The 22,931-nt window shown below is 56.4% G+C and overlaps 1 protein-coding gene across 1 annotated transcript in view; it reads left to right on the forward strand.

The window, feature by feature from the left end:
• Positions 1 to 22,707, forward strand: part of CDH22 (cadherin 22) — a 67,602-nt gene extending 44,895 nt beyond the window's left edge. The window contains exons 7-11 of the mRNA XM_042980261.1: positions 134 to 270; positions 10,982 to 11,103; positions 11,221 to 11,338; positions 18,812 to 19,063; positions 21,868 to 22,707. Coding sequence (XP_042836195.1) covers positions 134 to 270; positions 10,982 to 11,103; positions 11,221 to 11,338; positions 18,812 to 19,063; positions 21,868 to 22,439 — 1,201 coding nt within the window. The 3' untranslated portion in view covers positions 22,440 to 22,707. The remainder of the gene's footprint in view (positions 1 to 133; positions 271 to 10,981; positions 11,104 to 11,220; positions 11,339 to 18,811; positions 19,064 to 21,867) is intronic.
• The last annotated feature ends 224 nt before the right edge of the window (positions 22,708 to 22,931 follow it).

Below are 22,931 nucleotides of genomic sequence, written 5' to 3' on the forward strand. Positions count from 1 at the left end.
TGGAAAGAGTGTCTCTGCTCCCGGGGTCTCCCTGGCAGGTGGTCCCTCTTTTAGGGTGGGTTGGAGGGGACATGGGCATGGGCTCCACCTGATGCCAGGACACCTCCAATCAGCCCCTCCCTGCCTCCCTCAGGTACGCCATTGACCGTGACTCGGATTTGGATCAGATCTTTGATATCGATGCGGACACGGGCGCCATCGTGACGGGCAAGGGGCTGGACCGCGAGACCGCGGGCTGGCACAACATCACGGTGCTGGCCATGGAGGCTGGTGAGCCGGGGGGGCGGGGCGGATATGGGGTGGGGGAGGGACGAGGGCAGAGTGAGGGGCGGGGCTGAGGCGGGGCAAAGAGAAAGAAACCCAGCGCTGATGGCTGAGTTGCAGGAGGCAAACGCTGATGGGCAGGAGCAAAGACCTGGGAAGGATCCCAAACTGAAAGGCGAAGAGCCGGTCTTGAAGCTGGCTTCCTTCTTTGAGCATTTATTGAGCACCCATTACATACGAAGGCCTGTTTTAGAGGCTGGGGATACAGCCCTGAACAAGACAGAAAAGCTCCTGTCTTTGTGGGGGAGCGCTAGACTGTCAGCAAACTGATGGGAAGGGTGTGCATATGTCAGATGTGTGAAGGGCTAGTAAGAAACCGGGAAGGAAGGCCAGGGAAAGGGACTGGGAAGAAGAGGGTGTTGGTGCTCTTAGAAGAAGGCCTCTCTGAGAAGGAGACATCTCAACAGAGACCTCACTGAAGTGAAGGAGTCAGTCCCATGTCTAAGGGAAGAGTGTTCTAAGGACAGAGAACAGCCAGTGCAAAGGCCCTGAGGTAGTAGTTTGCCCAGCACGTTGGAGGAACAGCGAGGAAACCAGCATGGTTGGTGAGGGGCAGAGTGATCAGCCATTGTCAGGTCTTTGGACTCGACTCTAAATGAGGTGGGAATCACGGGATGGTGTCGCCATTTGAGCCAAGGAGGGGTCATTGCCTGACGGGATACCTCTGGTGGCTGCTCGAGAATAGACGGAGGGCTGAGGGGGAAAGCAGGGGCTCAACTGGAAGTTAAATGTGATAGTGGCCTGGGCCAGGGCGATCAGCCACGGAGGGTGCGAGCTGTGATCAGCTTTGGGAGACAGGCTGAAAATGGCACCACAGAATGACCGACGTGGAGGTAAGAGATGGAGAGGGGTCCAGGACTACTCTGAGGTGCTTGGCCTGGGTTTCTGGAAGAGGGCGTGTGTGCGTGGGCAACCGGGCAGGAGTGTGGGCTGGGAGGGAAAAGGGGGGGTGTCTATGCATGGGGTCCAGATAAGTAAGGCCATGGAAGTGAGGAGCTAAGAGCGCAGGGGTTGACAGAGCCCCAGGAGAGGGGAGAGTGCACTTGCAGGCCTCGAGCGATGCTGCCGGGCCCTGGTCCCCAAGCCCCAAGCCTCCCCCCTCCCCGCCCCCCATCAGCTCTCAGGCTACAGGAGCCAGCAGAGCTGTCTGTAGGCAGCCCTGACACAGCAGAGAGACTCTGAGCCTCTGAGCCTCGGGTGGGTGGGCGACATTCAGGCTTGCCTCTGCACACTTCGGCCCCAAGCCCCTCCGGGCCGTGTGAGCCCCCCTGCCAGCCTTCCTCCTCCTCCGCCTGCTGGCCCCCTCCCACTTTGCGGGCCCCACTGGCCCGTGGGCCAAGGAAGTCCCTCGGCTGAAGTTCCCTTGGTCTCTTTCAACTTCAGTTTAAAAGAAAATACAAAGCTGGCTCAAACCTCCGTGCCTGCTGCTCCGGAGCCTTTGAATCCACTCCTCCGCCGCATGAAAGGGAGATAAGAAAGGTGGCTGGAGAGGAAGTGGCGGCTGGACTAGGGGGGAGGAGAGCTCCCCCCCCTTACCTCCCTGAACCTGCTCCCTGGGCGGCTGGGGGGACTGGCCTGGCTGCTGGGCCGAGATGCCTCCTCTCCCTGCCCACAAACACGTGTCCCCCGCTAGCCTGTCACACTGCCTGATACCCCACTCTTGGGTGAAGCCAGTGGGTCTCTTTTCAGAAAGCAGCTAGAGTGGCACACAAAGTCGGTAACGCTGCCATCGCACAGGAGAGTGTGGAGGGGACCCTCCCACAAACATTTTACAACGTTAACCTAATACACGTTCTGGGCTAGATGCTTTCTAGGGGGGACTTTTATTGAATTAGGATCCGTAACCTATCAGCACCCATTTTACCGACGGGAAGATGGAGGCCCAGAGAGGAAACTGGCCCAAGGAAGGGCAGCAAGCCTGCCTGGTTCCCTCTACGCCATTGCCACGTGGGCTCCCTTTTCCTGCTACTCTCTGCAGCCAGCCCCACCCCTCTCCCCCACCCACCCGTCCCTAGCAGCTGAGCATGGGGTAGATGAGGCTCGGAAGGGAGAAGACTGATTACTGGGCTAGACATCCTCCCCCTCTGAGCTGCAATCAACAACCCCTGCCCAACCTTCACCAGGTATTAATCAATGGGAAAATGAATGGCTCCCACTTCACAGAGCTGGGGGGAAGATTCGGTAGGATCACGCATGGAAAGAACTTAGCCTAGTACTTAATAAGTGCTCGATTAGTGGTATGTATTGATCCTGACTCTGTGCACTTGACTTAAGCACCAACCCGGCGCAAGGCATTTTACAGTGTTGCCTTCGCTGAATGTTCCCACCTGAGAGGTGTCGGCTCTGCCCTTATCCCCAACGTGTGGATGGGAGGTGAGGTCGTTCGTCCACATTCCCAGCCCCAGCCTGTCTGACCCCAAAGCCCGGCTCGCCCCCAGATGCCCCTCGAGTCGCGTTTCTTTGGTGCCAGGCACACATCCGAGAGTGTCACAAATAACCCACCCACTCCAGCTTCTCACCATGGGTGTGAGACAAGGGCAAAATGATTATCCCCACTTTACAGATGAGGAAATAAAGGCTCAGGGAGGAACAGCGATGGCACCATGGTCACAGAGCAAATCCGTGCGGCGCCAGGGCTCCACCCCAGCCCTCCTGCCTCCCAGCAGCCAGCCAAGTGCAATGCCAGTGGGTCTGCCCGCCCATGCCCCCCTGCGGAAGCATCCATTCGACTTGCTCAGAAACCGAGGATGCTGGCAGGGTCACAGTGGCCCCACTTGCTCGGGCGAAACAAACACGAGGCGACAAGAATCGGAGGGGGAATATTTATACACAGTGGCGGAGCTTGGTGAGCCCCCTTGGAGAACGTTGCACTCGGTCAGGAGCCACTGCCACTGTCATACTGGATTACCTCAAAGACTCCCAAGCCACTTAGTATGCCGGCTCCCCTCTCCCCGAACTTCTGAGTCATCCATTCTGCCCATGCAGACGCTGCTTCCACTGACATTATCTTTAACGTTTTGTAATCATGAAATATTAATGACCAATATTGAATTTAAAGTACAATTTGTGTCTGAATCCTTCGGTGGAAAGGGCAGTTGTAAAGGGACAGTCTTCAAAGAGACGGGGGTGTGGACTTGGAAAGCCAGTGCCAGGGATGGGGGTGCCAGGGGCTGCATCCGGCCCCCTCCCCCAGCATCGTCTGGCCCTATGCTGGTCTGGAGGGGGTGGTCACTAGCTGCCAGGAACAGCAAAGAGTTAACCAGATTAGCAAGAAGCTTCCCCATCTGGGTCACCCCAGGCCGAGTACGTCTTACAGCACCCTGGTTTTTCCGTCACACCACGGAGCTCACGTTATGATTTACATCTGCATTTACGTGTGCAGCTAATCTCTTTTCCCCAGGAAGCGGTACCCTCCATGAGGGCAGGGTCTCATCTGCATCTGCCCCGTTCATGCAGGGCTGGCACTTAGTAGGCGTGTGTAAATATTTACCAAATGGACGGATGAATGGGCTGACCCGCCCAGTTAGGAAAGCAGGGGGCGTGGCAGGCAAGAACTCTGTGCCAGTTGCTGGGTGAGTTTGGACAGGTCAGTCCCCCCCCCCCCCCCCCCCCGCTCACTGCCTTAGTTTTCTCATCTGTAAAGTGGCACTGTTGTTAGATGGCTGCAAACATAATAACTTTACGATGTCTTTACGATAATAGCCGCTTCCACTTATTTGACGCTTAACGGTATGCCAGACATCATGTCGAACATGTCGTGTACATTTTAATCTGTGCATGCAAAGTGCCTAGCATGGTTCCCAACGCACAGTACGTGCTATTTGTAGCCAGAGAAAGAATCGGAGGGCAGAAGGAATGTCAGAGATGATGGACTGCAGTCGCCACCCACCCCCGCTTCATAGCTGGGGAGACTGAACCCAAGGAAGGGAAGCAACTTACTCAAGTCCACCAGTAAGGCCTTATGACTCCCAGTCCAGTGCTCCTTAGGAGGACAACAGAAGGGGGATCTGAGGAGGCTGGAGGAAGGAGCAGGGATGGGGGTGAGGGCTTGCAGAGGAGTGAGACGGTGCCACAAGGACACGCCCCTCCCCCACGTCTACCCTGGGCCAGTGTTTTCTGAGGGCCTCTGGCCACCACCCATCCTGGGCTGGGTGCTGGGACCTGGTGGTAAACAAGGCTTGGCCACTGCCTTCCGAGCTCACGGAGGGGGGGTGGGGCAGGGGCTAGACACGCCAACAGTCAGCTAGAACACAAAGTGGAAGTAAGGGGACAGTGGGCACTCAGGAGGAACACGAAGGGACTTGCCCACCCGGAGGGGAAGAAGGCAAAAAGCCTTTCCTAGAAGAGGGCACATGTGAGTTGGGTCCAAAGGGCTGAGGAAAGAGGGTTTGGAGGCTCCAGGCAGAAAGACCTAGAAGCTGGGCAGTCCACTGGCCATTCTGAGAACAGGGAGACGGAGCGTGGCCAGGGGCCGGGGCTGGGGGCCGGCTGCAGCAGGCCGCTGAGGCGAGCATGCAGAAACTCACTGGTCCTCTACAGGAAGGGCCTTGGATGTCCTGTGCGGAGCCAGACATCTCCTGGAGACGATGGGGAACCAATGCAGGTCTTTGAGCAGAAGACTGATATGGTCAGATGAGCGGTCCCAACGTTCGCTTGGGCTCATGGCTGAACAGGAGGGGGCTGGCCTGGAGCAGGAAAACAGAGGGGAGGCCGTTGTGAAGACTCAGGCTTAGGCACGAACCGGGGGTGTGAGGGCAGGGCTAGGACGGTCAGGAAGAGGCGCCAGGGGAGCAGAGTCTGGGCAAGAGGCTTGGCACAACCCTGCATGGAAGGGGCTGCTTTGAAAGGCACTGAACTCCCCATCACCAGAGGTATGTAAACCAGGCCTGGGTTCCTCGCGCCATGGGTGCCTCCCAGAATCCTGTGCCATCTGAGTACCTAACAGATGACGCCTGGAATAAAGGGTTCGTGATGTCCGTGGAGTCTCCAGGACCCGTTCAGCCCTAGGAAGGAAAACTCTCTCCCACCCAGCCCATTCCAGGGTTCCTGTTTCACCCCGAAGTCCCCCCTCACCCTTTGAAGGACTACACATCCCTCCCCCCAACAAAGTCAAAGCCTCCAGAGGAGGAAGCCAAAGAGATCTCAAAGTCCCGAGAGAGACGAGAGAGACGGGGAAGGGTGCCTAAACCTGGTGGTCCCACTACAGGGGAGTTGGGACAGGGCAGGGGTGTAAGGACTCCGCTTTCGACAGCCCTGACTCCCCTCCCCTGGAGCGCCCCCACTTGCTCACCCAGCCCCCTCACCGGTCTGCACGCTTGTCTTGGCCAGCGGGTAATTGGGATGATAAATCTTCCTGCCCAGCTGGCCAGCTCTAATCAGAGCCTGGTGTTTGGATGCAATTTAATTCTCTCGGGAGAGGGAGGGGCTGGGGGGGGGGGGACTGGAGAAGAGGGTCCGGCTCTGCTGCCCACCCCCCACCGCAAGTGAGTGGGAAGGAGGTGCCTTTGAGCTGCCCCCCAACCTCTCTCCCTCCCCTCCCCCGCCCCTCCCCCCACCCTCTCCCCGCCAGTCCCTCCCTCCTCGCCCTGACTTCTCACTCTCTCTGTGGCAGCCAAGAACTTCAGAGTGCAGCTCCTATTTGTTTTACTGATGAGAAAACCTTAGTCCAAAGAGAGAGGCAGGAACAGGGTCACACGGGCTGACTGGTTCCCAGACGGAGAGACCTTGGAGGGGGTGCAGCCCCCACAGGGTCCGTCCATCCGAAGAGGGCTTGGTCTCTCCCTGTGGCCTCCCCAGCATCCCAGCATAGTCAGGGATGCCATAGACAGTGAAATCCATTCCTTCGACAATCTTTACTAAGCACCTACTATGTGCCATGCACATCACGGTAAACAAAACAGAAATTCTGCTTACTTTCCGGTGCGGGAGATCGGTGATGAGCAAGTTCGAGTAAGGCAAAACAGAGGGGGTGTTGGGTAAGCGTTATGGAGAGAAAGCAGGGAAGGGAGTGTCTGGTGGGGTGGCAAGGGGCATATTTAAATACGGTCATCGGGAGAGGTCTCTCTGAAAAGGCATCTGGGCAAAGAACTGAGGGATCGAAGTTGGGGCAGAGCCAAAGAGGGGTGGGTGAGGGACAAAGCCAGGGAGATGATGGCGGCAAGATTGCGTGCGGCCTGCGAGCATGTAGGACTTGGGTGTATATTCTGATGGCCCAGGACTGAGGCAGTCAGGGAGAGCTTCCAGGAGGAGGCAGAGACATTCGTTCAGGACTTTGAGGCGAGTAGGACTCTGACAGCTAAAGATGGCAAGAAAGGCAGTACCGCCTGGTGACTGGAGGCTCCCCCTTTGGAGCCAGACCCAGGTTCGATCCCAGATTGATCGGTTTTTCCCTAGGAGACCTCTCTGAATGGGTTCCTCATCAGTAAAACGCCAATAATGCTAGTCTCTACCTCCCACAACGGTTGACAGGATGAAATGGGGCAGCACAGACCCTGGCCCACAGCGCATGCTCCGTAGGTGTTTGCTGATGTCTTTCCGGGCAGGCTCACGTTCCTAGGGGTGCCCCTAACAGTTACCTCTTCCCTTCCCAGTGGCCCCCAGCCCTCCAAGCCCAGTTTGGTTCGGATACCAGGTAAGTACCTGCCAGGGGCTGGGGTCTTCCTTGGAGGGGATCCAGGACCTCATTATCTGCAGCCCGCCCTTCCCCTCGGGGAGATGCCGTTCCCTTTCCCTCCCATCCCCCTCACCTGATTACTTCCTCGCTGGATCTCAGCCCAAAGGTCACTTACTTCAGGGAAAACGTCCCTGCACCCACCCCGCTCCCAAACCTTTCTCTCTTAGCTCTTATCGGAGTCTGGAGTGATGTCTATCCCCGCCACCAGACTGACAGACGGTGTTGGTCTCGTTCACCGTTAAGTCCTTGGCGCAAAGGAGGCACTCAATTCATAATTGTCAGCAAAACCCAGAAGTCTCAGCTCCAAACCGCTCAGTCCAATCCCCTGTCCATTATACGTCAGGGGCTCTGAGGCCCAGAGAAGGAAGGAGACCTGCCCACGTGGTACAGCAGTTCTCCTGCCCCGAGTCCAGTCTCTTCCTGAGGCACCACCCACTGAACTGTCCAGCCTCCTCGGCCGCGCAGGCCCCCAGGGCTTCACCTGCCACCTTCTCGGATTCTTAGTGAGCTAGCTCGGAGAGGAAGCACCAGGCCGAAGCACGTTTAATTTTCATTTAGGAATCTGTTAAGGCTGCAGGCCTGCTCAGCTCCGGGCTGTCAATCAGCCTTCCTCAAGGCTGCATCAATTAGTTTAAAAATATTGAATGCAATTTTGCCTGACACAACATATTGCAGCTACTGCAAAATATAATTTATTTTAGAAGAAGAAATAATTAAACTAATTTGCATGTCAGTCAGCTGAACATAGATGCCAAGAGGGGGGTTGAGGCCCATGGGGCACCCAGGGCACCTGCTGCTGGGTGTTGGGGAAGGTCGGCTTGGGCCTGGGTCCGAGCAGTAGCTGTCGCCAGAGGGCCACACATCCAGGCTGCAGGAGAGTCTGCCGGCCTTGTGTCTAGACCAAGCACTGGCCTGAGAGGCAGGAGACCCAGGTCCCAACCCAGCTCTGCACGGACTCGCCTGGGGCTCTGGGCAAAGTCCTGGCCCTCAGTTTTCTCCTCTACAAAATGGGTTTAGCCAGACCTCTTTTACAGGTTGTTTTGAGGTCAAATGAGGTCACAGATACGAAAGTTTGTTATAAACTGGAACGTCCCGCACAGCGGTGAAGGTCCATTAACTGATGGAGTCTTTGTTTTTTTCCCAGAAACATTTACATGGGTAACATTACGAATTCATTATTAGCAATTATCACAAACGATGTTGATCAGGAGGGGTTTGGAGGAAGCCCACCAGAAGTAAGACGTCAGGTGGGACTCCCCCCACCCGCCAGTCACCCGGGGCCGTGGCTGGCAACCCTTGGCACACATTAGACTCCTGGAGCTGTTAAAAAACCTTAAGCCTTGGGCATAAGTGCTTTCTCAAGGCTTTCCCAGGCGATTCTAAATGTGCAGCCAGGCTGGAGGCCGCCGTGATGTCATGGGCACCGGAGACCGACGGAGGGCTGGCCCACAAGCTCTGGGGGTGCCAGGCCAGCCCCAAACTCAGGGGGCCCCGGGATAAGCTCTGCAGGTGGCAAATTTGGCAACCTAGAGGCACCCCCTTCCCCGCTCACTCAGCTGCCCCGCCTCTGAGATCCCGGACCCTCAGCTATGCCAAAGGGTTCAGGCCTTCCCCAAGTGGTGACCTGTGACATTTTAAGGTAGGACAACAACAAAAAGGTAATTATGTGAGGTGAGGGATGGGTTAACTAACCTGGTTATGGGACACGTTTCACGAGATACACGTGTCTCAAATCGTCACATCTTAAACTTACACAAGGCCATATGTCAATTCTGTCTCAATAAAGCTAGAGATGGGGGAAAAAGGGGGGGGGGGAGAGCCAGAAGAGGCCCAGCAGATCCCAAAGGAATGGTGCAACAATGCGGGTCTCGCCAGCAGTGGACCCAGCCCCCCCCACCCCACCCCCACACTCCACAGCGGGTCTGCCGCGGAGAAGCTCGCCCCGCTCTGGGGTCCCCCTTCTGCATGGCGCATAGGCTCCATCACCCCTTCCCTCTGCCTCAGCGGGGAGAGAGGTGCCTGGTCCTGGCAGCGGGCCTCACCCTCCCCACCTCCTCTCCTCCCAAATGCACCCACCTTCTGTCTGTTTAAGTTCTCCGGCAGCACGCTCTTAAAAATAACGGCTTGCTGGGCATTCCCAGTCACGACTCCAATCTCCCGCCCCCAGAAAAGCCCCCTCTAATCACTGAAGCAGCAGGTCTGGGTGAGCTGAGAAGATAAGGTGCCCCTGGCCTCGGGGAGCTCCAGAGAGGGGTCGGGGTCTGAGTTAATTAAGGCCTCGCCCCCCTCCTTTCCCTGACCCCCGGGAGATGGCTGCAACTGCCTCCCAATCCCATTTCTCTTTGTGTGCGGTGGCCCCTGAGTTCAGTGAAAAGAGGCAGCTGATCAACCTCACTCCCCGCCAGAACTCATGGGTTTCCTGGCTGCCTGGCAGCTTCCAGGCTCCCCCCCAAAATAGCTCCCGGCCAGAGACCCAGCCATCAGGTCACTGCTTGAAAGGGGTGGCTTCCTCTCCTAGTCCTCGAGGTCGCTGGCTGGTAAAGCTTGTCAGTAACGAACTCATGACTAAGAGAGCTGAGAGCAGGGCTCCAACGAGCACCCAAGAGGTTTGAGGGGCAAGGGGCAGAAAAAGCCAACACGCAGGGTGCTGCTCAGAGAGGACAGGCTGGGACGAGGTATCCTTGAATCACTTGATGTCGTTGCTGAAAGGACCCTTGAAGGATGTCTGTTTATTTAACAAACCCTCATATAGCACTTGCTATGTGTTACATACGCACTTTTAAGTGCTTTGCAGATACTAACTCAATCTGTCCTCTTAACCAACCCATTACTAGGAGCCCTTTTTGCTGGTGAGAAAGTGGAGGCACAGAGAGGTCGAGCGACCTGCCACAAATCACACAGCTACTAAGTGGCGGAGTTGAGATCGGAACACCTTGTCTTGAAGACCTTGCTCTGAATCACTATGCTCTCCGTTCATTGTCCACATGTGGAAAGTGATGTCGGGGAGGGAAAGGTCTTACCCAAGATCAGACACTGGGTCAAAGACAGAGCCACGCCAGGAATTCAAGCCTCTTTCCGTGAAAGTCCTCCCAGACTTCATTCATTCGTCCAACAGATGTATTAGAACCTACTCCGGGCCGTATCCCACAATGCCGGGGGCCCAGGGATTAATACAACAGGGACCTTGACCTCAAAGACATCACAGGTAGAAGCGTGGGGAGGTCATGGTTTTGCTGAGGGCCCCAGCCAAGACTCACACCCAGTGGCCTTGTCTTGCCCTTTCAGGATCAGCTCTCGAAAGGGTAGAGGTTTGGGAGTCCAGGTGCCAGAGGCCCATTTCTTTCATGTTTCTCGTGCTTTAGTTTCTCTTCTGCCAAGCGGGGATCTACATTGAACCAAAGCCCAGGATTTCCGCCAGGGTACCTGAAATAATGGATGTGGATACTCCAGGCGCATTCTGTGCGCTCGATGGTGATGGGATGTTGAACGTAGGATGTTGGCTGATGGCAATGGCGGTGACAGTTTTGCTGGGGGTGGGAGTAGGGGTGGTGATATGACGGTGATATGGGTCTTTACGGTGGGAGTAATGGCAGTAACAATGGCGCTGGTAATGGGTGACAGCGATGGTGTTGACGACGGTGATGGGGCGGCACTGGGGGTTACGGTGGCAGAGGTTGCCATGATACATGATATGATACCAGGGGTGCCAATGCCAAAGGCAATGGTGGTGACGGTGACATTGACAGTGACCGTGACAATGATGATTACACCGATGACCTAGTGGGTGGTGATGGATGGTGACGGCAACAGTGCTGGTGACCCACTCATGCCAGACGTCCTCAGTCCTGATCCTCCTGCCTGCTTGATCAACCCACAGATCTCTCAGCATGACCCCACTGCCTAGTCTGGTCCTAGCAGCAGATGGGGGCTTGTCTAGATCTCGCACTGGATGCCTCTCACCCTGCTCCTGTGATCTCGCTGCAGACAATCATGCCCAGCTCTCCCGGGCATCCCTAAGGATCCGAATCCTGGATGTGAACGACAATCCCCCAGAGCTGGCCACCCCCTACGAGGCAGCGGTGTGCGAGGATGCCAAGCCAGGACAGGTACACTGAGGGGCTGGGGCCGGGGGCCTGTTGCCAGGACTGGCCGGGACACCCTCTATCCAGGTCCAGAGTGGGCTCAGCCTCGCCTCAGCTCCCTGCCCTGTCCTCACCCTTCAGCTTATCCAGACCATCAGCGTGGTGGACAGAGACGAGCCTCAGGGCGGGCATCGCTTCTATTTCCGCCTGGTGCCTGAAGCACCCAGCAACCCTCACTTCTCCCTGCTTGACATCCAAGGTGAGTCACCTCTGAATCACCAAATCCTAGGAGGCATGGAGGGAGGGGCCTAGCCTCCCCTTCCCATATTACAGGGGGAGAGGCTGGGGCACGCACAGGACCAGCGTCGGGTCCAACATCACCCAGAATATCTGGGCCAGGCCGGAGCTGTTAGCCAGCCCACTGGCCAAACCCTGGAGCACAAGCTGGGGGTGAGTTGGCAGAGTGGAGAGGGGGCACCCCAAGAGAAGAGAATGGAAAGATACAGAAAAGGAACAGATGAGGAGTGGGTTGGCCAGAGTCCTGGATGGAAAGAGCCCCGGGTCTGAGTGAAGATTGAAATAGCCCACGTGCACACACTCCCACCCTTCAGTTTAAAAAGCTCTGTGTCCCACTCATGTTTCTCTTTGCCTCCTCACGGCCGTCCTGGGAAGTGGGAGGTGGTTTTCTTACCCCTCCTCCTATTTTGCCCCCTGTGTTAAAACGGAGACTCTAAGAGGAAAGGGGCCGGGGGGCCGGGGTGGCTCAGTCGGTTAAGCATCCGACTTGGGCTCCGGTCGTGACCTAGTCATTCGTGAGTTCTAGCCCCACGATGGGCTCTGCTGTCACCATGGAGCCCGCTTCAGATCTGCTCCCTCTCTCTCGGCCCCTCCCCCGCTTACGCGTCCGTGCTCTCTCTCTCTCTGTCTCTAATAAACATTTAAGAGAAGGGGACCCACCCAGGGCCATGCAGGGAGTCAGTCAGTGGTGGGCTGGGATTCCAAGCCACCCCTGTCTCAGTTCCAGCGCGCTTCCTGCTTTAGCTCACTCACCACCTTGCAAGTGATGGCCCAGCCTGAGCTGATCGCGCTGTGAGACATCCCTCAAGAAGCCTCAGTCTGAAACTTTGGGGAATGAGCTACGGGAGGGGGACTGTCAGTGCGCTGGGAGTGAGGTCCCTGGCCCAGGCTCAGCCAGGGGCTCTCGGTGCAACCCCAGCAAGGTCTGCACCTCCCTAAGCCTCCGTTGTGTCATCTGCAAAATGGGGCTGAAAATGCCTGTCCTCGCCCTTTAGCTCGGCTGAAGGTGGCTAGGTGGTCCCAACGAGATGAGGGCTACCAAGGTATATTGTCAGTACCCAGAACGTGTCATTTCCTGCTTTCAGCAATTATTTACTGAGCGCTTATTGAAACACGGTACCTATGTATCAGGCACTATTCTAGGGCCTGAGAATACAGTGGCAAACAAGACGAAACCCCTGCCCTCATGGAGTTGACCTTCTGGTGAGGGGAGGTAGAAAGTAAACAAATAAATAATATGTCGAGCATGCTAAGTGGCTGGAACGTGGATCATGCAATCTCCCCAAGAGTCTGGACCTTGTTTTGTTCAGTGCTGGGCCCCGAGTGCCTAGAGCAGTGCCTGGCACATAGTGGGTGTTCAATCAAACGTGTTAAACAAAACGGGGGAAAGTAAAGCCAAAACAGGGGAAAGTAAAGCCGAGTAAGAGTAGGAGATATCTTACTTTTTTTTTTTTAACGTTTATTTATTTTTGAGACAGAGAGAGACAGAGCATGAACGGGGGAGGGTCAGAGAGAGGGAGACACAGAATCTGAAACAGGCTCCAGGCTCTGAGCTGTCAGCACAGCGGGGCTCTATCTCACGGACCGTGAGATCATGACCTGAGCCGAAGTCGGCCGCTTAACCGACTGAGCCACCCAGGCGCCCCGAGTAGGGGCTATCTTAAATAAAGGGGTCTAGGAAGCCCTCTCTGAGGGATTCAAGAGTGGTGGAGATCTAAAGGAAATTAGGGAGTAAGTCATGCTGATAACTGGACAAAGAATGATCCAGGTAGACAGAACAGTAAGTGCAAAGGCCCTGAGGAGGCAGCAGGCCTGGGATGTTCAAGGAACAGGAGGCCTGCGTGGTTGGAATGAGGGGGTGCCAGGACTAGGAGACCAGGCCATGTTGATTCTTTCTGACCCTGGAACATCTCTGGGATCACTCCTGAGACCTTTACAATGCTTCCCTCCAAAAGAAGGGACCTCAGTGGTCTCAGAAGCCAGACCTTCTGTATTTCCGAGAGTCATATTAAAAATATCTCACAACCAATCAAAAGGGACACTGACCATAAATAACCTGGCACGGGACCCTAGAACCCCTGCTGGGCCCGGCTTCACCCCCTCAATGGCTTGACTGTGCCAAAGTTGGGGGTGAGCATGGGGAAAAGGCTAAGGCAGCAGGGAGGGACGTGGGACACTCAGAGTCATAGCTATTTAAACCTTTCTAGAAGTATTTCAATATTTTAACAACTGGTACTGCCTTGCCTGCTCATTATTCCAGTGGTATCCTGAGTTGGCCCCGGGAGACACAAATAGGCCTGGCTTAACCTCATCAAGTTCACAAGTCTTTCCAACCCAAGGGACCTAAAGTTCTGTCCCAACTGCCTCTCTTTGATGGGGAGCCGCCAGGAGCTCCCATCCGGCGCAACCACCTGGTGTGAGCTCCAGGAGAAGGGTGGCGGGCCATGTGTTGAGCTCAGCACAGCCGCTGAAGGGCTCCTCCGCCAGCCCCCTAGCCCCTTCCCACGGCCTGCCAAGCCCCCTCCTCCTCACCGTATAAATATCCTGGGTGACAAACAGCTACCCCAACCCATCTGTTTCTTTGTACACATTTGTAGCCAGTTTGGAAACGTGATTTATAAATATTGCTTTCCCAGCCAGGGATTGACACTGATGTATGTCAGGCCAGATGGATGGATACGGTGCTGGGCGCAGATCCTGCTTGGAAGGGTGGGGTAAGGGTCTGGGGTGGCCAGTGACTTCCCCAGGTGAAGCCAGCCACTGCCCAGGAGGGCAGCTCAGGAGGTTCAGGGATGATGCCCAGGGATTCCCCTTTGTCGAGGAGTGGCAGGGACCAGAGCTCTCAGACCATATGGCTTCGTGGCCAAAGACAGCAACCCTGAGAAACAAACATCTCTCCCTCCTCTGTTCTTGCTTGGGAATTTGAGGCTGAGCCAGAGCCAGGCACTCATTTTTCAAATCTGTCTACTTCTCTGTCCCTCTACAACCACTATCCTCTCACACCTAAAACACACAGTGTCTTCCTGACTGATCTTCCACATCCACTCGTGTTTTAGATTAGAAACTCCCTTGCCCCACACATAGGCTCAGCAAGGGCAGGGACCATGTCTATCTTGTTCAATGCTGTATCCTCAAGGGCTAGACTAATCCTGGCATACAGAGGGTGCTCAATTAGTATTTGCTGTGGGATTAGTCTCTTCTTTGCTTAAAACCCACCAATCAGTGACCTCCTGCTGCTTTTAAGAAAATAACCCCAATTCCTTACAACTGGCCTCTAAGACTTCCCATGAGGAGCCCTGCCCACCCCGACTCCCAGACTCACTTTGATTCACTCTAGCCACTCCTTCATCCCTCCAGTCACAAAGCACTGCTTTAGTTCCTTGAACATCTTGTGCTTCTTCCGACCTCAGGGCCTTTGCATGGGCTGTTCCCTCTCCTTGAACTCATCATTCAGGGCTCAGCAATAATATCACTTCTTCCAAGAAGATCTCTCTGACCTCTGAGACCAAGTCAGGTCCTCCGTTAGGTGCTCTTCCTGTACTTTTTCCTTCTTAGCACTCACCATGGTTTGTAATTGTAGACTAAATTGTGAGTTTATTTAATTAACATCTGTTTCTCACAGTAGGGTCTGAGCTCAGATCCAGGACTATGACTCGTTCAGCTCTCCATTGTTTTCTTCCAGCGACTAGTAGGGTACTAGGACATAGTACTTACTCAGTAAAGATTTATTGGATGGATGGGTGGATGCAGGATGGATGGGTGGAGGGATGGAGGATGGATGGATGGATGGATGGATGGAGGATGGAAGATGGATGGATGGAAGATGGATGGATGGATGGGTGGGTGGATGGAGGATGGATGGATAGATGGATGGATGGGTGGATAGATGGATGGAGGATGGATGGATGGATGGATGGAAGATGGATGGATGGATGAAGGATAGATCGATGGATGGATGAAGATGGATGGATGGATAGATGGATGGATGGAGGATGGATGGAGGATGGATGGATGGATGGGTGGGTGGATGGAGGATGGATGGATGGAGGATGGAGGATGGATGGATGGAAGATGGATGGATGGAGGATAGAAGATGGATGGATGGAAGATAGATGGATGGATGGGTGGGTGGATGGAGGATGGATGGATGGAAGATGGATGGATGGATGGAGGATAGATCGATGGATGGATGAAGATGGATGGATGGATAGATGGATGGATGGAGGATGGATGGAGGATGGATGGATGGATGAAGGATGGATGGATGGGTGGGTGGATGGAGGATGGATGGATGGGTGGGTGGATGGAGGATGGATGGATGGAGGATGGAGGATGGATGGATGGAAGATAGATGGATGGATGGGTGGGTGGATGGAGGATGGATGGATGGAAGATGGATGGATGGATGGAGGATAGATCGATGGATGGATGAAGGATGGATGGATGGATGGATGGATGGAGGATGGATGGATGGATGAAGGATGGATGGATGGGTGGGTATATGGAGGATGGATGGATGGATGAATGGAAGATGGATGGATGGATGGATGGATGGATAGAGGATGGATGGATGGGTGGATGGAGGATGGATGGATAGATGGATGGATGGGTGGATGGATGGATGGAGGATGGATGGATGGATGGATGGATGGAAGATGGATGGATGGATGGAGGATAGATCGATGGATGGATGAAGGATGGATGGATGGATGGATGGAGGATAGATCGATGGATGAAGGATGGATGGATGGGTGGGTGTATGGAGGATGGATGGATGGGGGATGGAGGATGGATGGATGGAAGATGGATGGATGGAGGATAGAAGATGGATGGATGGAAGATAGATGGATGGATGGATGGGTGGGTGGATGGAGGATGGATGGATGGAAGATGGATGGATGGATGGAGGATAGATCGATGGATGGATGAAGGATGGATGGATGGATGGATGGAGGATGGATGGATGGATGAAGGATGGATGGATGGGTGGGTATATGGAGGATGGATGGATGGATGAATGGAAGATGGATGGATGGATGGATGGATGGATAGAGGATGGATGGATGGGTGGATGGAGGATGGATGGATAGATGGATGGATGGGTGGATGGATGGAAGATAGATGGGTGGGTATATGGAGGATGGATGGATGGATGAATGGAAGATGGATGGACGGATGGATGGATGGATGGGTGAATGGATGGAGGATGGATGGATGGATGGATGGATGAAGGATGGATGGATGGAAGATAGATGGGTGGGTGGATGGAGGATGGATGGATGGATGGAGGATGGATGGATGGATAGATGGATGGATGATTTAATGGAAAATATAGCTATGCCACCAATTCACGGACTAAATTCAGACAAGTCACTTCTCTCTGAGCCTCAACTCCCACGTGTATAAAATGGGAATAATGTCACAACACTTGGTGGCTGTGATGATTAAACATCACTACATATTTCGTGCATCTACACAATCCTTGATGCATAAAAAGCATGCAGTCAGCACAAAGGAGTCCCACATCATTTTCTCTTCCTCGTCTTGCTCTCGAGCCTCCTTTCCTCCCCTGGGGAAGGCAGATATTTTCACAGCCGGGGGTGATTCTCCCTCTGACGGGGAGGCTGGAGTTGCGGCAGAGCTTGAGGAGCTGACCCGGGACCACCAGTGACCTTAAACGTGCAGGTCATGCAAGTGTCATTCTTCGAGTCTGGCTCGGTGCCAGGGGAGAGTCAGGCACACGCGAACCTAACGCCACGTGACAAGTCCTGTAACAGAAGTGTTACAGGTGGCACCTGCATAGTCAGAGCAAGGAGGGACAAGCCATAAATCCTTCCTTTCCAGGGAGGCAGAGAAAGGAGGCCACGGAAAGGAGGTGACATTTAGCTGGAGCATGACAGATGAGGAATTTGCACAGGCAAGAAGGTGGAATGGGCCCACCCAGAGAGTGGGCACGTGGGCCGCGTAGGGAACAGGGGGTGGGGCACCAACGACTTAGCGGCCGGCAGCTACTGAGAATTTCTCTGTGCCGGGACCCATTCTAAGGGTTATTCGTGAATGTCACCATTTACCCTGCACACCTCTGTGTTACCATTTTCCTCGGTTACAGATGAGGAACCCGAGGCCCAGGGTAGCTTAGTGAGCTGCTGAGCTGGCAAACGATCGACTTGGCATTATTTTGTAACATTTTAGTGGAAACTTGAAAATATGTATAAAAGTAGATAGAATCGCCTGAAATCTCCTCATCCCATGAGCCATCTTGTGAGAGCTGGGTCTGTAGTTCATAGGTGTGCTCAAGGTCACAAGCCAGCTCTTTTCTCCTGTATCGTGCCCACGATCGGGGGAGGCCAGGACTAGGGGACTGAACTGGGCTAACTGGGGCCACCAAGCCAGGGAAGGCACCCAGACTGCTGAAGTCTGAGGTCAGAGGGGCTGGCGGGAAGACTGTGGGGGCAGGGAGAAGGACGCAGGAGTGAAGCCTGGGCCCTGGGCGGGAAGGCAGGGCCCCCTTGTGTGGGGCTGGCTGCAAAGGGCGGGGGGCAGCAGCCAGCCCGGCTCTGAGTGCTTCTGTGTCACTGCACTGACGGCCATCAAGGTGATGGAGGCTCAGGGATGGCCTGGCCCATACAGGAGAGGGACGGAGGAGGCAGGAGGGGCAGGAGAAGTGGGCGCCACCTACCGCGTGAGCCCGCGCTCGGAGGCTCGAGCGCCACCGCCGTCCTGCCTGGCATCCCCGGGAACCGGCTGGCGTGGTGCAATGACCACGGCTGGTGTCAGTTCGCTGTCCTCTGTGGTCACACGTGTAGAAAGGAGACCTTGGTGCACTAGGGTCCCCTCATCAGGCCCCAGGGGCCAGGTCCCAGCCCTCCAGGCTCAGCCACTTAGACTCCAGCCAGAAAGAGCCCTCAGCCAAAGCCCGTGCTGGAGAAGACTAGTCTTCTCTGTGACCCGGGACTTGTCAGGGCCCAGCAAGCCACAACCCAAGGACCGCGGGGCCCCAGGGTCAGGGTGCCTGGGTGTCCGGGGTGGAACAAAAACAGGCTGTTGAGATGAATGAGGGGGGAAAAAAAAAAATGACATAGCCAGGGACAGGACCTTGGCCCAGCTGGGGACAGAATCTTGGAAAAGCTGGGGACAGGACCTTGGCACAGCTGGGGACAAAACCTTGGAATAGCTGAAAACAGAATCTTCAGACAGCTGGGAATAGAATCTCGTGACAGCCAAGGACAGAAGCGGGGGCTATGTGGCTGGGAACAGGATCTTCGGGCGGAATTGGGGGAGCTGGAGTGGGGGGAAGGATCCGCGGGCCACCTGGGAGGCCGGAGCTTGGGGACACAGGGAGGCAAATCCCGCGGTGGCATCAGGAGGTGGCCGGGACGGGGGGGGGGCTGACCCCGGACCCCGAGTCGCACGCCCCTCCCTTCTTCCGGAGCAGACAACACAGCAGCGGTGCACACACAGCACATGGGCTTCAACCGGCAGGAGCAGGATGTGTTCTTCCTGCCCATCCTGGTGGTGGACAGCGGGCCGCCCACCCTGAGCAGCACGGGCACGCTCACCATCCGCATCTGTGGCTGCGACAGCTCCGGCACCATCCAGTCCTGCAACACCACAGCCTTCGTCATGGCCGCCTCCCTCAGCCCAGGCGCCCTCATTGCCCTCTTGGTCTGTGTCCTCATCCTGGTCGGTGAGTCCACCCACAGCCACCCCCCCGCCCCCCCCCCCGCCCCACTGGCCTTCACCCTGAGGCCCTGGGTTTCCTTCCTAGTCGCCCCCACGGGGCCTCAGCTGCCCCTCCCACAAGGAAGGGTGGCCCGAATGACAGGCTCCCGTGACAAGTCTTCTAAGTACGCGGCAGTCCCCCCACCAGCTCCAGAAAGTGTCGACCCCCACCCGTGACCACTTTCATGCTGGCCGCCCTCTACACAGCCCAAATTCTCCCTAAAATGTTTAAAAAACCAAGCATCTTATAAAAATATGTCCATTGTCCTAGGACTTTAGAAAAAAAGGGCTCTTGTGAACCTCACAACCACTTAGCCGGCTATCGTCCCCGTTTTTCAGATGAGGAAACTGAGGCCCCTAGAGGTTAAGTGGCTTACATAAGGGTACGTGGTCTTCTGACTTGAAGTCAGGCCTGCTCACCTCGTGTGCCTTGCTCCTTTAACAACACCACCTGCTACGAATCGCAGTTGGGACAAACTCTTGGGGCAGCTGGGGCAAAATCCGAAAGACATTTAGTGGAAGCAAACTCTCCTCCTGTAGCAATCCTATGGGCAGCCAGGGGAACCCACCTGGTGTCACCAGTGAAGAGGCCAAGTTCCAGGAGCTAAGGGGGATCCCAGTGGCCATAATGCCACCGCTTTACTGTCGCAGCACAAAGGCCTCCCCTCAGCTCTGGCCGCTGGACTTCGCCGACCAGCCAGAGCTCCAGGAACTCGAGCGCGGTCCAGATCGCAGACACCAGCTTGGCCCAGTTCCCCAGGAGATGTCAGCTACCCACCCACTGCCACTGGCGTGGCCCTGCCCACCCCCTGAGAACCTGCCTGCGGCCACGCTGCTCCTCCCCAGCCCCCACCCCTCCCTGCAGAGGCCACCCCTCCTAGCTGGGAGGCCGCCCCCCCCCTTGTCTCCCCTCCCCAGCCCATGGCTCAGAAACCCTTTTTCCAGAGGGTGCACTTTACAGCGGTTTCATTTTCCGAGGCAGTGCAAACAAATTTCTGCCTAATTGCCCACAAACGAAGAAAGTGCACATCAGTGCTCTAAAGGTGACGGGCGGAATCGCTGATCAGGCCTGGCACATCTGTTGCCCGCTGCCCGCGCTCCCCACCATCTGCTCTCTCGGGCATCCCCCTCCGCCGCTCCCAGCCTCCGCTCCGAAAGCCGTCCATCCATCTTTCCCACTTCTTTCCTGACACCTTCCCTCCCTCCGGAGCTGTTCCCAGGCCCTACCCCCTTCCCTGTCGCGCGCGCCACCTTGTTAGGTCGTGTGCGGGAACCCGGCCCCATGGCCCTAGCAGCTGGCCCGGCGGGAGATGTTAGGCACAGCAAGAAGAATCCGGAGCCTGGCGTGGTACCCAGCGTGGGTGTCTCCATCCACCTCCTCACCTACCCATTTAATTCTCTCATTGGTTCATCGGCTCCTTATTTATCCATCCAGTGAGTCCCCCCGTGTGCTAAACTATTGTGGGCACTGGAATCCATCCGTGAACAAAAGAAACAAAAAGCCTGAGGTAACTGCAAAGTTACAGTAGCCATCACGGAGACGGGGGAGACTGAAGAAGGGGAAAGATTATTTCAAGTTTGGACGTGTTAAGTTCGAAATTCTCCGGGTCGACCCAGAGGACTTGCTCAGTAGGAAATTGGGCATACAATCTAGATTTCGGGGGAGAAGTAAGTCCGAGCCCGGGGCCTGAGATGGGGGGGTGGGTATCAGCCTCCACGTGGAATGCAAAGCCAGCAGATCGTACAAAAGCACCCAGACAGGGGTGTGGATAACGGGTCAAGGACTGAATCCTGGGACATATGATGTTAAGGGGTCAGACAGGCGAGGAGAAACCTGCTTAGAAGACCCAGAATGAGTGCTCAGTGAGGTGATGGGGGCGGGGGAGAGAATGTGGAGTCCTGGAAGTCAAGGGCACAAAGCAAAGTCATTGTCTCAGCCTTATTACACGCACCACGTCTCCATCCGCCTCTTTGTTCAGTCATTCAGCCAACAAGCACACTTCAAGGGGCTGACCGCCTGCCTGGAACCAGGCTAGGGGAACGCTCCCCAGGTCCCGGAGGGGAGTTTAGAGTGTGTATGTTGAGGTGGCTCTAACTGCCAGTAGATCTAGGACAGGACCCGACAAGCCACATTTCCAGCAAGTTCGAAGGAGCTACTGATGCTGCTGGACCAGCAAGTGGGCTTTGAGAACCCCTGCGACAGAGGGAGGAACGGCTCACCAGGGGAGCTTGGAGGTGAAAGCTCTCAACCTGGCTGGCCTGGAGCTCTTGGGGAAGGGCTCCTGCTGGAGACCATCTTGACCTGAGACCCAAAGGGCTAAGCAGGTGCTCCCCCTTCTGGAGGGCCAGGGTGAAAAAGAGCTCAGGTTCAACACATCTTTCATTCCCCCAGTCCCATCTGCCCCGTCAGCTGCCCCCTTTGTACACCCCACCCCCAGAGCCTAGAGACGTCTCAGGTTGTATCTCTCTAGAGTTGAGGATGGAGACTTCAGAGGTTGGGTCCAGCCCCCAACACCCATGAAATCCCTTAACACCGCGGCACGGTGGTCTAGCCTCTATTTGCACGCCTCTCAAGATGGGTAGCTCGCTACCTGTCCACCTAGCCAGCACAGTTCTGACCGTAAGAAACGTCTGTGCACAGAAATCTAGGAAATGTGCACCAGTGTCTAGGCTGGGCCAGCTCCACTGGGATGTGAGGGGTGGGGGGGTCCCCCGGAATGCCCCGGGCTGGCCTCGGCCCTCACTCGCCCCCTTCTGTCTCCCTCGCAGTGCTGGTGCTGCTGATCCTCACCCTCAGGCGCCACCACAAGAGCCACCTGAGCTCGGACGAGGACGAGGACATGCGGGACAACGTCATCAAATACAACGACGAGGGCGGCGGCGAGCAGGACACCGAGGCCTACGACATGTCGGCCCTGCGGAGCCTCTACGACTTCGGCGGCGAGCTCAAGGGCGGCGACGGGGGCGGGGGCCCGGCGGGCGGGGGCCCGGGCGGCGGCGGGGGCGCGGGCAGCCCCCCGCAGGCCCGCCTGCCCTCGGAGCACCACTCGCTCCCGCAGGGGCCGCCGAGCCCCGAGCCGGACTTCTCGGTGTTCAGGGACTTCATCAGCCGCAAGGTGGCGCTGGCGGACGGGGACCTGTCGGTGCCGCCCTACGACGCCTTCCAGACCTACGCCTTCGAGGGCGCGGACTCGCCGGCCGCCTCGCTCAGCTCGCTGCACAGCGGCTCGTCGGGCTCCGAGCAGGACTTCGCCTATCTCAGCAGCTGGGGCCCGCGCTTCCGGCCCCTGGCCGCGCTCTACGCCGGCCACCGCGCGGACGACGAGGCCCAGGCCTCCTAGCGCCCCCGTCCTGCCGTCGGGGCGCGCCTCCAGGCCCACTGAGGGCCCGACGGGGCCCCGGGACCCAGCATTTCCCCTGCTCACCCCCTTCCCCAGCTCTCCCAGCCTCCCAGGGCGGCCGGACGGGAGGGAGGACTCGTTGGGGGCAGACACCCCGACGCCCCCTCTGGCCCCCCACCCCCCCTCCCAGGGGGTGGGGTGGGGCAGCTTTTGCCCAGACATACGGGAATTACCACCAACGTCATTAAAACTGCAGCGAGACCCGGCACTGCGTGGCTCTGGGGTGAGAAGGGGGGATAGGGCCGCGTTGCTGGGTGGAGAAGGGAGGGGGTTACTCACTCCTGGCAGGTGAGGGAGGAGGGAGGACGCTGCCGAGGTGTCCCCCCCCCTCCCGGGTCTCCCCCATCGGAGTTAAGAGAGAAGGAAGGCTGTTCATTTACTAAGCGCCTACTGTGTGCTGGGACACTGCAGAGACCATCTGTTTTCACAGAA

The sequence above is a fragment of the Panthera tigris genome, chromosome A3, assembly GCF_018350195.1.
Source record: "Panthera tigris isolate Pti1 chromosome A3, P.tigris_Pti1_mat1.1, whole genome shotgun sequence".
In the NCBI taxonomy this organism is placed as follows: Eukaryota; Metazoa; Chordata; class Mammalia; order Carnivora; family Felidae; genus Panthera; species Panthera tigris.